Source organism: Ranitomeya variabilis, chromosome 6 (assembly GCF_051348905.1).
Source record: "Ranitomeya variabilis isolate aRanVar5 chromosome 6, aRanVar5.hap1, whole genome shotgun sequence".
In the NCBI taxonomy this organism is placed as follows: domain Eukaryota; kingdom Metazoa; phylum Chordata; class Amphibia; order Anura; family Dendrobatidae; genus Ranitomeya; species Ranitomeya variabilis.
This window is the reverse complement of record NC_135237.1, coordinates 90,388,400-90,404,228: the sequence shown is the minus strand read 5'-3', so window position 1 is coordinate 90,404,228 and position 15,829 is coordinate 90,388,400. Positions and strand designations below refer to the sequence as shown.

Here is a 15,829-nt window from a genome sequence, read left to right as displayed (position 1 = left end):
TCAGGGGCTCTCCAAACGCGACATGGCATCCGATCTCAATTCCAGCCAATTCTGCATTGAAAAAGTCAAACGGCGCTCCTTCCCTTCTGAGCTCTGCCTTGCACCCAAACAGTGGTTTACCCCCACATATGGGTATCGGCGTACTCAGGACAAATTGCACAACATCTTTGGTGGTCTAATTTCTCCTGCTATCCTTGTGAAAATAAAAATGTGGGGGCAAAAATCTTATTTTTGGGGAAAAATATGATTTTTTATCTTCACAGCTCTACGTTGTAAACTTCTGTGAAGCACCTGGGGGTTCAAAGTTCTCACCACACATCTAGATAAGTTCCTTAAGGGGTCGCCTAGTTTCCAAAATGGTGTCACTTGTGAGAGGTTTCCACTTTTTAGGCACATCAGGGGCTCTCCAAACTCGACACGGTGTCCAATCTCAATTCCAGCCAATTCTGCATTGAAAAAGTCAAACGGCACTCCTTCTCTTCCAAGCTCTGCCGTGCGCACATACAGTGATTTACACCCACATATGGGGTATCGGCATATTCAGGAGAAATTGAACAACAAATTTTGTGGTTCATTTTTTATTTTTACACTTTGGTTCTGAAGTAAAATGTTTGTAAAAAAAAAGGTAAATGTAAATTTTTTCCTTCCACATTGCTTCAGTTCATGTGAAGCATGTAAAGGGTTAATAAACTTCTTGAATGTGGTTTTGAGCACCTTGAGGGGTGTAGTTTTAGAATGGTGTCACGTTTGGGTATTTTCTGTCATATACACTCCTCAAAGTGACTTTAAATGTGAGACGGTCCCTAAAAAAATGGTTTTTGTAAATTTTGTTGTAAAAATAAGAAATTGCTGGTCAACTTTTAACCCTTTTAACTTCCAAACAAAAGAAAATGTGTTTCCAAAATTGTGCTGATGTAAAGTAAACATGTGGGAAATGTTATTTATTAACTATTTTGTGTGACATATCTCTCTGATTTAAGGGCATAAAAATTAAAAGTTTGAAAATTGCTAAGTTTTAAATTTTTTTGCCATATTTCCATTTTTTTCATAAATCAACACAAGTAGCATCGAAGAAATTGTACCACTAACCTGAAGTACAATATGTCCTAAAAATTTTTTTTCGAAATCACCAGGATCCATTAAAGCATTCCAGAGTTATAACCTCATAAATTGACAGTAGTCAAAATTGTAAAAATTGGCCTGGTCATTAAGCTGCAAATTGGCTCTGTCACTAAGGGATTAACATGCAAACAACCCAGGGGAGTAAAGGGGTTAAGAATATGTGCACACATTGAGTATTTGCATCAGACTTTTCTGCAGCAAAAAACAGTATTGGCTTGAAAAATGAAGAAAAACTGTTTGTTTTTGGATGCATTTTTAATGCATTTTTGCTTGTGCTTTTTCCCCATTGACATAAATGGATAGGAAACATTGCAAAAAACTTGACATGATGCAAATTTGACAAAACACTTTCATGATACAAAATATAAACAGCATGTGCATTTCAGAAATCTCATTCACTTTTCTACTATAAACCGCTACAAATATGCACTGAAAAATTGTGGAAAAATACAGCATGTTAAGCCATTTAGGGAGTTTTGCTCTGGTTTTCCCTATATAAGCTAAATCTAAGTTGTCCAGCAGTTCAGCAACCTGTTAATAAAAGCCCAACTCCCCAGCATATCCATGAAAAAACTTTTATAATCCTCCCATGCGATATCCTAATCAGGGCGGTCCAGTCTGATGAGTGTCACTGATCTGTGCTTGGTGCTGCCTCTATCCCCATATTCGCCCTCCCCTGCCTCAATTGAAGTGGTTGAGGTCCCTTATGTTAATCCACTGAGTCTGTTGTGCCTCGCTACTGAGCAAGGGCAGGAGAGACTGTGGATGACATTGGAGACATCAACCACATCAATCAATGCAGGCGGGCCAGGATGGCAGGGATAGAGGAGGTCCTGAGCACAGACCAGCAACATCCATTGGAGCGGACCGTGACTATTAGCACACTGCATGGGAGGAATGTATAAATGATTTTCTTAGATATGCAGTGAAGCAGGGCACTTATGAATAGGTTGCTGTTGAAGATGACTTAAAGGTGGTGGATTTAGTTTATATAGGGAAAAACTGGTGACAAGTTCCCTTTAAATTACTGTCTTACTTTTGGTGTTACAATTTTCAATGAATAAAAGAAATTTGATGAAGCAGTGAGGAAAAACCAACAGATTGTCCTTATATATTTGTCCATGTCAATTAATGTATTGTAACAATAATGCCTCCTTAAGGGTTTGTCCCAACAGCGCAAGCAGGAGCTCACCATGTCTGCAGCCTCACAACTTCTTGCTTGAGGTCAGCAACGTGGTTGATCGTTGTCCTGTTCACTCCTGTACACCACGGTTGTCAACCTGATTTTTTATTTTTTGTAGATATGTTATAAAAAATTACAGACCTCTAACCCTGTTTACAGCTATATTGGAGAACAGGGGCGGACATCCCATTAGTATAACATATGCAGCCACCCAAGGGCCCAAGAAGTAAGGGGTTTGTTGTTGTTTTTTACTCTACAAGCTACACAACTGATCCATGTAACAATGTGTGCACTATTTTCCAGATCAGTGAGCATATGAATTAAACTGTAATTTAAAGAGGATCTGTCACCAGGTCAAAATGGCCAGATTTTGCTCTTTTTTTTTGTCCAACTGCTCTCCTCAGCAATCCCCCCCCCCTTTTTTAAGACACTTTAAGTTCCAATGATGCAGGCCTTTTTATCAATTTTTTTATATTTACGGTGTCTACAAGGGGAAATTGCTCACAGGGCAATAATGCAAATCAAAGACACACCAACATGGAATACTGTGAGCACCGATCCCACGTAAAGACCATAAAATTCAGCACTAAATGAAAAAGCCCATATCTCTAGACCCGAATGTAGATTTAAGAAAAAACAACAAGAACAAATAATCGAGGGATCAGTGGGAATAAAATAGGAGCAAAAACTCAGTTTTGACCTGATAAGTCCTCTTTCATTTCTGCTTCTTTTTCCTCTCATGTCCTCTTTAAAGTGTCACATTTTTTGTGGATGTTTTGTATTGCATGTTTGTTTGGCGGGTCTCTGCTGAATGATACAGAGCTCCAGATCAGCTGTATACACATATTTAGTTGTTACCAACTTAGACATTTTTTGGATATGTCTAAAATTATATATATTTTGAACAGAGCCCTCGACCCCATCTTGAGGTCACTTAGAATGGAGAGTTGAAAGCGGCCACAGGCTTTTCCATTCACTTTTATAGGAGCTCTAAAATTAGCAGGTCATCATTTGGAAACCTGAGGGTCCATCCACATGAGCATACTTTCACTAATATACACTGCTCAAAAAATAAAAGGAACACTTAAACAACAGAATAAAACTCCAAGTAAATCAAACTTCTGTGAAATCAAACTATCCACTTAAGGTACCTTCACACGAAGCGACGCTGCAGCGATAGCGACAACGATGCCGATCGCTGCAGCGTCGCTGTTTGATCGCTGGAGAGCTGTCACACAGACCGCTCTCCAGCGACCAACGATGCCGAGGTCCCCGGGTAACCAGGGTAAACATCGGGTTGCTAAGCGCAGGGCCGCGCTTAGTAACCCGATGTATACCCTGGTTACCAGCGTAAAAGTAAAAAAAACAAACAGCACATACTTACATGCGTCCCCCAGCGTCTGCTTCCTGACACTGACTGAGCTCCGGCCCTAACAGCAGAGCGGTGACGTCACCGCTGTGCTTTCACTTTCACTTTAGGGCCAGCGCTCAGTAAGTGTCAGGAAGCAGACGCTGGGGGACGCATGTAAGTATGTGCTGTTTGTTTTTTTTTACTTTTACGCTGGTAACCAGGGTAAACATCGGGTTACTAAGCGCGGCCCTGCGCTTGGTAACCCGATGTTTACCCTGGTTACCAGTGTAAAACATCGCTGGTATCGTTGCTTTTGCTTTCAAACACAACGATACACAGCGATCGGACGACCAAATAAAGTTCTGGACTTTATTCAGCGACCAGCGACATCACAGCAGGATCCTGATCGCTGCTGCATGTCAAACGAAACGATATCGCTAGCCAGGACGCTGCAACGTCACGGATCGCTAGCGATGTCGTTTCGTGTGAAGGTACCTTTAGGAAGCAACACTGATTGACAATCAATTCCACATGCTGTTGTGCAAATGGAATAGACAACAGATGGAAATTATTGGCAATTATCAAGACACACTCAATAAAGGAGAGGTTCTGCAGGTGGGGACCACAGACCACATCTCAGTACCAATGCTTTCTGGCTGATGTTTTGGTCACTTTTGAATGTTCGTTGTGCTTTCACACTTGTGGTAGCATGAGACAGACTCTACATCTCACACAAGTGGCTCAGGTAGTGCAGCTCATCCAGGATGGCACCTCAATGCGAGCTGTGGCAAGAAGGTTTGCTGTGTCTGTCAGCGTAGTGTCCAGAGGATGGAGGCCCTACCAGGAGACAGGCCAGTACAGCAGGAGATGTGGAGGGGCCGTAGGAGGGCAACAACCCAGCAGCAGGACCGCTACCTCAGCCTTTGTGCAAGGAGGAACAGGAGGAGCACTGCCAGAGCCCTGCAAAATGACCTCCAGCAGGCCACAAATGTGACAGACATGACAGAGTCTGGAGACGCCTTGGAGAGCGATCTGCTGCCTGCAACATCCTTCAGCATGACCAGTTTGGCAGTGGGTCAGTAATGGTGTGGGGTAGCATTTCTTTGGAGGGTCGCACAGCCCTCCATGTGCTCGCCAGAGGTAGCCTGACTGCCATTAGGTACCGAGATGAGATCCTCAGACTCCTTGTGAGACCATATGCTGGTGCGGTTGGCACTGGGTTCCTCCTAATGCAGGACAATGCCAGACCTGATGTGGCTGGAGTGTGTCAGCAGTTCCTGCAAGATGAAGGCATTGAAGCTATGGACTGGCCCGCCCATTCCCCAGACCTGAATCAGATTGAACACATCTGGGATATCATGTCTCGCACCATCCACGAACGTCACTTTGCACCACAGACTGTCCAGGAGTTGGAGGATGCTTTAGTCCAGGTGTGGGAGGAGATCCCTCAGGAGACCATCCACTGCCTCATCAGTTCTATGCCCAGGCATTGTAGGGAGGTCATGCAGGAACACAGAGGCCACACACTACTTAGCATCATTCCATTGTCTTGAGCCATTTCCACTGAAGTTAGATCAGCCTGTAATTTGATTTTCCACTTTGTTTTTGAGTGTCATTTCGAATCCAGACCTCCACGGGATATAAATTGTGATTTACATTGATCATTTTTATGTTTTATTGTTCTCAACGCATTCCACTATGGAATGAATAAAGATTTGCAACTGGAATATTTCATTCAGTGATATCTAGGATGAGCTATTTGAGTGTTCCCTTTATTTTTTTGAGCAGTGTATATATATACAGCTCTGGCAAAAATTAAGAGACCACTGCAAAATGCTCAGTTTGTCTGATTTTTCTCTTTATAGATATATTTTTGAGTAAAATGTAAATTGTTCTTTTATTCTATAAACTTCTGATGACATGTCTCCGAATTTCCAAGCAATAAATTTTGAATTTGTTTTCTGAAAAGGAGAAATAGTCAAAATAAAAAAAAAATACAGTGCTTTCAGACCTCAAATAATGCAAAGAAAACAAGTTCATAATCATTTAGAAACAACAATACTAATGTTTTAACTCATGAAGACTTCAGAAATCACTTTGTTGTGGAATAACCATGATTTTTAATCACAGCTTTCATTCGTCTTGGCATTCTTTCCACCAGTCTTTCACACTGCTTCTGGTGCAAAAATTAAAGCAGCTCTTCTTTGTTTGAAGGCTTGTGACTATCCATCATCATCATCTCGATTACATTCCAGAGGTTTTCAATGGGGTTCAGGTCTGGAGATTGGGCTGCCCATGACAGGGTTTTGATGTGGGGGTCTCTTAATTTTTGCCAGAGCTGTATATATGATGTATATTAGTATTTTTCAAATCTGAAGTAAAGAGCACTAATTAGCATGAAATCTCAAAGACAAATATTAGCAAAAAATAAAATACCGTATTTTCTGGCGTATAAGACGACTTTTTAACCCCTAAAAATTGTCCCAAAAGTCGGGGGTCGTCTTATACGCCGGGTACGGCTTGTGCAGGGAGCAATCCTGGATGTTCCCAGGGTCTGAAGGAGAGGAAACTCTCCTTCAGGCCCTGGGATCCATATTCATGTAAAAAATAAAGAATAAAAATAAAAAATATGTATATACTCACCCCTCCGAGAAGCCTGGCTGTCACCACTGCAAGCGTCTGCCTCCGTTCCTAAGAATTGCAGAGCGTGAAGGACCTTCGATGACGTCACGGTCAGGTGACCGGTCACATGAGCGGTCACGGACCAATCACAGGACTGCGACGTCATCGAGGGTCCTTCATGCTCTGCAATTCTTAGGAATGGAGGCAGACGCTTGCAGCAGTGACAGCCAGGCTTCTCGGAGAGGTGAGTATATACATATTTTTTATTTTTATTCTTTATTTTTAACATGAATATGGATCCCAGGGCCTGAAGGAGAGTCTCCTCTCCTTCAGACCCTGGAAACCACACGCCGTATAAGATGACTGGGCGTATAAGATGACCCCCGTCTTATACAGCGGGCATATCCCAAATTCCATATTTTATATGGAAAAGTTGGGGGTCGTCTTATACGCCCAGTCGTCTTATACACCAGAAAATACGGTACTTATAAAACAGATTTGGTGACTTTCAAGCCTAATGTCATCTCAAAGGATATTACACGTAAAAAAAATACTTTATTTTGGGGCAGTTTTTGAAAAGGGTTTTAAAGGTTTTTATTTTGCTAAATTGTTTGACATAATTACCATTAACATACAGTATCTTACTTTGTTCCACAGAAAAGATACACATGATGGAGGAAATCCAGTCATTGATGTTACATTAGTGGACTGAAATGGATGATATTTGATCACATCTGTAGATTCATTTAACCTTTTCACTTCCAGAAGTGTTACAGCAAACATCCCTTTGATGTACTTCGTCTGCATCAGCACCCACGAGATAGGTCTCTTTAGTTTCTTTGTTGCACTTTCTGAGCACAAATTCTTTATTTCAACAATAGATATCTTTATACAAATGTAGTGGAGGAATAAAACAATTCTACAGAATTCAGCAAATGTCTGCATGCATTGGTCTTATTTTTGGAGGGTTGATAAAAGTCTGATTTGTCATATAGCAATGAAATGTGAATCAAAAACTTTGAAAAAGATTGATGATGGGGTTCCATTTTCATCACCACATAGGAGGGTCTTCAAATCTGAAACATATAAAAACAGAGTTACATTTTTTATTGCTGAATTGAGTTGTGTAACACCATTAACTAAATACAAGGTGAAGCAAATTTGGGAAACACCTTGATATCTTTTAGATAATTTTCAGATTGATTCAAGAGCATGGCACTGGAGTGCAGTGCATGTGCCCCAAGAGAATTGGTGCTGGAGGCACTTAGGGACAGTTGATTACAGAACAAGAATTCAATTTACGCACATCATTTTGCCCCCCCCCCCCCCCCACCTCCAGGACGGCAAGTGCAAAACCTATACAGAGCTCAACAATAGAATGACTGTGACATAGGCTCGTGTGCTCTGTATAAGCAGCAACCAAGATGAAAGAGTACTCGGTATAATGATTATACTGAGCACTGTCGCCTATGCAGAGTGTTCTGCTGTGCTACTGCCCAGGCAGCAACAGAGATACTGAATAACAGGATTGGTGTCTCTTATTAAATAAAGACTAAGGCCCTGATTCATAAAGACCAGTGTTTTCACGCCAATCTTGATGAGGTAGGATGCTGGAGTCAGACACTCCTGATTCATCAAGAGGCATGTCTGAAAGTGGCATGTGCCTGCATCTGCACCTCAAAACAACATCTTACTCCATTCAGTGACGGGAGAAAGATTTGTGGAGTAGCAAAGGCCGCCACTCGTCATGGATATGACAAGTGAGGGTGGTCACTTCCACGCCCTGCCACAGTTCCTCCCACTTTGACAGTGCTGGGTGAAAATAATGTGAGAATGGCAAAAGTTGCAAAGGATTTCTGTCTTAGAAGCTTTGATGAATCAGGCCCTAAGAGTGAAGACTGTAATAAGCAATGAGTGAGGCAGCAGAGGGCACTATTCTCAAGGCACACTGGGGTAGCAAGTGGCACTATGCTCAATAGGGGCAATAAACTCAGGGTGCGCTCAGTATTCACGTGCAGTCCAGCATATCAATCTAGCTGTCGATTACATTTAGACTTGGGGGGCACAAAATACTTCCTTTGGCTGACCACTGGCAGGGAAGTGCTAACCAGCCACTGTGCCATGGTCAGGTAATTAGATAGAGGTCAGTCAAGGTCAGCAAATTTAAGATTTGAGGGATTTTAATCCATGACGATGTAGTGTGTTACTAACGGTAATGTTTGAGACTGTGGTCCCAGCTCTCTTCAGGTCATTGATCAGGTCATCTCATGTAGTTCTGGGCTGATTCCTGACCTTTCTCAGAATCATCTTTACCCCACGAGGCGAGATCTTGCATGGAGCTTCAGACTGAGGAAGATTGACATTGTCATCTTATGTTTCTTCCATTTTCTAATAATTGAGCCAACAGTTGTTGCCTTCTCACCAAGCTGCTTGCCTATTGTTCTGTAGCCCAGCCTTATGAAGGTTTACAATTTTGGCCCTGATGTCCTTAGACAGCTCTTTGGTCTTGGCCATGGTGGACAGGTTGGAGTGTGATTGATTGAGTGTGTGGACAGGTGTCTTTTATACAGATAACAAGTTCAAACAGATGCAATTAATAAAAGTAATGAGTGCAGAGTAGGAGGGCTTCATAAAGAAAACCTACCAGGTCTGTGAGAGACAGAATTCTTGCTAGTTGGTAGATAAGAAAATACCTATTTCATGCAATAAAATGCAAATTAGTTATGTAAAAATCATGCGATGTGATTTTCTGTTTTTTATTTTTAGATTCTGTCTCTCACAGTTGAAATGTACCTACGATAAAAATTACAGACCTCTCCATTCTTTGTAGGTGGGAAAACGTGCAAAAACGGCAGTTCATCAAATACTTTTTTGCCTACGGTGTCAGACACTGGCTGTATGATTTCATCCATGCATGTTTAACTTTTAAATACTGCGGAGTTTCAGAGAAAAACATACATTAAAAGCTGCCGGGCACCGAGCCACATGAGAGATTAGCATGACATGTGGGTCCTTCTGTCGTGACAGGTGTTTCTCTGCATGCATGTATAGGGAGAAATCTGTTATTGCAGGGCAGTGGATGGCAAGAAGCCGCTGGGGACTCGCCTGTCCAACCCAACTTGTCTCCCGAACTGCTTTTAAAATATGCTTTTCTCTGAAACGCTGCAGCATTTCAGCATTAAACATACATGGCTGAAATCATACAGTCATGGTCTGGGACATGCTCCCCATCTTTAATGCAGCATGTATCAGCTGTTAGGTTCTCTTTAATACAAGTTCTATACTTTCAAATTGCATTGAGATCTTGACTTCTGACTCACAGCGGTCATTGCTTTATAATTACTGATAGATTTCAGCTGGCGTCATGACTTTACATGGATTTTTGAACCTCTCTTTCTTCGTGTACAATACTTTTTCCCTGTTTCGTTTCTCATTATTACACAACTTACTTTGTGCACATCTATGGTTTGATTTCTTTGCCTGTATGGATTGGATGGGTTGTTACCGACATCGGGTGAAAATTTCATGTCAATAGCCCCTTTAGAAATATATTTACTTAGAAAATTGGTGACGTGATAAATACGTACGGTATTTCACTCGCTAGATGTCATGGCTCCGTTATAAAAGGAACCCATGACACAAATGAGAAGCGAGATCTATCCTTTGCTATTGTTTGTTATGGTTATGGGGATGCCGTTTGTTGCTTGATAAATTATATTTAAAATACGGAGTTCTCATTTTTGGTGACCCAAAATTAATTTACTTTTATTAATTATATAATAGTGATAATTATATCATAACATGCATTGACTTAGTTGGTCTTGTGGAGTGACATGACTGCGTGTAGAGACGCATGTCATGACGTTGTAAGGAGTTAGACCGGACCGCGGGGACCTGCATGCCGGATCCGGAACTGAAAGAGCTGCATCTTCTGATCCCGAGGAGAAGCCTGAGTGGGGCGGACCCTTATGTGGGAAATATATGATAGAAGGAACCATTTTCGGAGGAATGAATATAGGAGGTGATAAACTAACAGATGGTAAATTAATTACGTAATAGGCCTGTCTTTTAGATGTGTATTTAAGGCACAATTAAAATAGTGAGCATTAGAAATTAACCTGATTATCTGGGGGCGCCACATCGTGTGTTAGGGTGCCAACCTCCACTGTCAGGTAGGGCACAGATCATTTAGGATCTGAACAGGGTCCTCTAGGCATTTGCCATTTTCCCCTTGGTCCGTGGTGTCCCTATTGTCGGCCCACCTACACCCAGCCCTTATTTTTGTTGGTGTTAGTTTTATATTTGAATTTTTAGAATTGATTAAATATTAAAAGGTTAAATAAAGGTATTTTTAAGGGTTTTTTTCTTTTTTGGTTGTCTATCTGGGGAAGTACAATCCAGTGAACTGGTGCAGCATGAAAAAGATTTAATACAAAATATATACTGTATATACAAATACATATACAAATGTCTTACTAGCTTATCTCAGATTTGCAAAATAATCTGTCTGTACATACCGTAATTAAACAATATATTAGAAATTTATATCGTTAATACCCTTATTGAAATCTATGACTCCTGCAACTCATTGTGATGCCTTATACACACTGATAATTTATGGATTCTTGATCAGATACATATTGCAGTGTCTGCAGCCTGTGCTTTGCCCATTACTCTAACAACAAATTTATAAAGAGACAAGTATTTTTTTCTGGTGTATAATTATATTCAGTAAACCCTTTAAGTTATCATATTCTACATGGGATTTGCGGGTGTTTTGTTTTATTTTTCAAGGGGCAATTATAGTGCTATGAAAAATGTCATAATGTACAGGAAAAGCCTGTGAACTTGGCCTTAGCCTGGTGGTTGCAATACAGTGATTAATCCAGTAAATTGTTCAAGAGTGAACATGCATCCATTAATTATTGAACTTATGTTTGTTTTAGTGTAAAACGATAGTGAGCGCCAAGTAAGTGATGCCAATCGGATTCAGGGCCGGTGACCACAGTACCACCGCACTGGTCTCCAGAAGTGAATATTCCATGTTAAAGCTGTAAATACATAACTGTAAGGCGGTGTGAAGCTGCTGTACTTGCAAACACATTGTCCATGGTATTACCTTCTAAGAGCATATTTTATGCTCATCAATTATTCACAGATGTGTGTATTAAAAGTAAGTTGTAAAGCGCTGCGGAATATGTTGGCGCTATATAAATAAAATTATTATTATTATTATTATTATAAGGATTTTTTATTTTTATAATAAGAACATATTTCTAGGATCTTGAATTCTGCTCATGACCCCAATTGTATTATTTGGAAAACCACTTAGAAATTGATCTCTCTCCGAAATAAAACAACTTTGTTGGGATTTCAGCAAAAATTTAGTTACCTTTAACACTGTATTGGATTTTATTCTCTGCTATTACAACTCATGTATCACAACCTGCGCGGGAGGGTGGCCAGCCATCACCAGCCTTTATGTCAGTTGGATGTGCCAACTCCCTACACTGCAATTCACGCCACCGACCAATCAGAGGCCAGATGATGACGTTGGCGTGTCCGTCATGAGGGCACATGGCAGTAACGTTATGCGCAACTTGTGGTTGGTACAGCATAGTCAGCTGCTGCTTTTGCATCCACTAGATAAGAGGACGCCACACGTCATGGGAGTGGGGAAAGGTAAGAAGAATTGTTCACTTTTTATGTTTTGAGATGAAAGAAGAACATTTTTTTACAGGAAGGAGCTCAGGGTGGGGGACAATATACCAGCAAGCGGCTCACAATGGGGAACATTATACCAGGAAGGGTCCCAACATGGGGAATATTATTACATAAGGGGTGAAAACTTATGTCTTTAGAGGATCTAAATCTCTACAAGGGTCCATACATCTGTCCAACATGCAATGGGAACCCAGGTCCAAATTTTGCACCAAAGCCAATCGGATTCTAGTTACACCACTGCATGTACATATTGTTATTATGGCCCTGAACAGTTTATTTGGCTCTTAAAAGAAGATTGCATTGATATGTAGCTCATTCGTGGACTTTCAGGATGGCATTGAATGCCATTCTTGGAAATAAATATGAGACTCATGTAAGCACAAATAATACATTTATGATCATTAGCAGAAAAATCAGTACATTCTGCCATTAAAAAGTTTGCTGTAGATGCAATGCCTAACAACTACCATTAATTACACTGGCTTACTTTACTTAGAGTTACTATATGAAGGTCCATTGCTATTAAAGAGGACTTTTCACCAAATTTTTCATGTTGAGCTGGACACAGGATGCAATAGTGGCTGCAGAGTAGAATAAAACTTTTCTGTTTATTTTTTATCTGCAGAGATATTGGCAATTCAAGTAATCATCACCTTGAGTTAACTTTACTTCCAAGTGGGTGTTATCAGATACTTTTAGCTGGGGGTGTATGTCTTTCCCCTGGTATGAGTTGTTTTCTCATAACTTTTGTTAAATCCAAGTGGATGTTATCTCATTGGGTACCAAATGTTTGATTGCCAATATCTCCGAAACAAAGGGTTGAAATAAAGAACAAACAGAAATGTTTTACTCCATTCTGCAGCCCCTATTACATCTTGTGTCCAGTTCAACATGAAAAATTTGGTGAAAGATTCTACAGGTCTGCAATCTATTTCTACACAACAATTTGTATTATAGACCGGAGAGGCAGTCACAGTCCTTACAGCTCTCCAGGCTAAAGTCTTAACTTTCTAAATCTGACTACTATCTACCGTACACTTGTTTTGAGGAATTAAATTATGTAATTGACAGTGCCAGTGGAGTGGTCTCCCTGGTATAGAGCCCTGAGGTTGGACTCAGGTAAATCTGCACAGTCTGATTCCTCATATCTCCCACATGGCCTCAAAAAATGAATTAACCATTGAATGAGTGAGTGAGTCTGGTGGTAATGAAAAGGTCCATGACTGAGGGTTCCCTCTGAGGAAAGAAATTATGAGGCCATCTCAAGTTTTTTCATCCACAAAGGACACCGGACGCAGTTTTTAAATAAAGTTTTCAACTCTTTTCAAAATTAGAAAATTGCTTACGATACCCCCAAAAATAATCTACAGGGGTGCCCCTTATGTAATGCTGCTGTGCTGTGTGGACTCCATGAGCATGGCTTTGACTATGCTGACCCACATTATTAGCCAGATCCTGGAACATTCCCAAGAGACCTTGCAATTAGTCAGCAAGCTGCATGATTAGGTCATTTTTTTTAAAAAGGCTGTTATATTATGTTATTATGCTATGTTATGTGCAGGAATAGCTACGGTACTCTGTAGTGACTCGTATCGGACCAGTAAAAGCGCAGTCACAGGCGCACCACTACTAGCCAAATCCTTAAGGGTCAGTATATTCTTCACCCACTGCCGAAAGGAAGGGGAGCTTTAAAGAGCCCTTCTCAGACTACTGTGGCAAGATAGCTGGCATCTGGTGACATGGACGATGTGGAGTCAGGTACAAGAGTAAAGCTGGCAAAAAAACTCAAATGAAAACAAAGGGAAACCTCAGAGCAATAGCTAATAAAGAGTAACCATTAACAACCATTATCAACTTCTGAGAAGCAACTAGAGCTTAACCTGGAAGCGCTCACCACCATACGCCTATGCAAGGTGACTGAACAAACAGCACTGAAACTAATTACAGTAGAATAAGGTTTTAAATAGTCAGCCCAAATCTGAGGATAATGATCAGGTGATGCATTCCTCTTAGTCAGGTCCAGGGAGCCAGTGACTGCTCACCTGCACAGCAGGGTTCACACATTATGACCAATGTTTAACAATAGGCAAGGCAGTGTCCTGCATTGTTTGGCAACTGGGAGACGCAGGGTTCCATGTCTCCGGGGCTGCAAAAACAGTGGGAGGCACGGTGTCCTGTGTTCCCACATTGCTCACCTCTTCCACACACGAGGTACCACTGTATGTAATTACACCACCCAAGTGCGCGCTAGCTCCGCCACCGGCGAAGACAGACACTGCGGAGCAGTCTGTAAACCAGAGGAGGCCGATTGCATCCATGGCAGGCCGATTGCATCCATGGCAGGCATTCCTAACTGAATGATGGGTAAGTGGGCACTGATCCTTCAGTGACAATTCTGGTCAGAAGCTCCATCGTGCTACAACACGTCAATGGTCTGGCAGAGTTTATTCGAAGTCTACAACATTAATATACAATTGACTTACATAAAATCTCAAGAAAGTCAGTCCAAAATAAAATGCTTATGATTTCTCTTCAGGAGTCTCCTTGTTTTCTTGAAATTTTTGAACTACAAAATGTTTTTCAATTATCTTTAGGGCTCATTCAAAGAAGTCTATTAAATGTTCATGTGCTGCACCCATTATAGCCATTGTGCTACTGCACATGGACAATATTCCACACAAACCATCAGTTTGCATGGAAAAAATTGCAGCATACACTATTACTAGTGCATGTAAATGGCAGACAGCTCCTGCACTTGTTTGATGTAAAGGATGAGCACATAGAGCTGCACACAGAGCTAGTCACATCCGCAATTTGTGGACATGACTGGCTTGAGTTTTTGTACAGCTATCTAAACCTGGGCTTAAAGTTCTGTTACATTAGTAACACATTTTTTCTGATGTTTTTCAAGTATTATAGAATTTTTTTTGGATATAAATGACAGTCAGAAATGCCATATCCAGAGTATGCTGCACTTAAAAATGGATGAAAAAAAAAAAGTCAGAAAGTTTGGTAATGAAAATTGCTTGCACACTTCAGTCAGTAAACCAAATTATAAGTGGTAGTCATCTGATTTCTACATGTTTTTTTCCAGCTTCCTGATAGGGAACTGAGGGGAGGTAGTGGGCAACAGTGTTCAGTGTTGGGAATCTTGGTCTGAAATGATTCATCAAGTCTGGCATTGTTCACGTTCAGTGTTGTGCGCCAATGTTAGGGCATGTTAGGTTAGGCTATGGGTTGAACTAGATGGACTTTAAAGTCTTCCTTCAACCTTAATAACTATGTTACAATGTTGCTATGTAATGTGCACTTTACGCCAAAAATCTTACTACAGTCAGAGACTGGAATCAAATTTCTGGTGTAACATACAGCTTGTTATAAATTAAATTAGGCTGTGGCGTCATGACCCCGTTCTGTCCCACTTCGGTAAAACTGGCATGAAAGCTCCAAAAAAGTTGGAGATTCAGAAGCCTCTGCTGATGCGACGGTGTGGAACTTCCAAGGACAATGTGATTGACAGCTGGCTTCCACAGTTAGAGGCAGTGACGATCTGGCTGTCAATCAGAGTAATCTCGACATCGACAGAGCAGACTGGAAAAGAAGCTTCCAATATAGACATGACATCAGCAGAGGCTTCTGAATCCCCAGCAGGAGCGATCTGTGACCGCTCTGTGCAGAGGAAGAATGGCGCCAGGCACAACCAGCTGCTAAGTTGAAATTACCTGCCTGTTAGTGGTTAGGTAAGTTTTTGTGTTTTTACAAGATATTAAAAGTCTGAACATAGGAACAGTAAGTCATTTTCAAGTGAAAATTAATAGAACCATTCT

The 15,829-nt window shown here is 41.0% G+C and overlaps 1 protein-coding gene across 1 annotated transcript in view; it reads right to left on the bottom strand.

Moving 5' to 3' along the window:
- Window positions 1-6,847: 6,847 nt before the first annotated feature.
- NPY (neuropeptide Y) overlaps window positions 6,848-15,829 on the bottom strand; it is an 83,132-nt gene continuing 74,150 nt past the window's right edge. Inside the window, exon 4 of the mRNA XM_077271873.1 lies at window positions 6,848-7,354. Within this exon, the coding sequence (XP_077127988.1) occupies window positions 7,330-7,354 (25 nt within the window). The 3' untranslated portion in view covers window positions 6,848-7,329. The remainder of the gene's footprint in view (window positions 7,355-15,829) is intronic.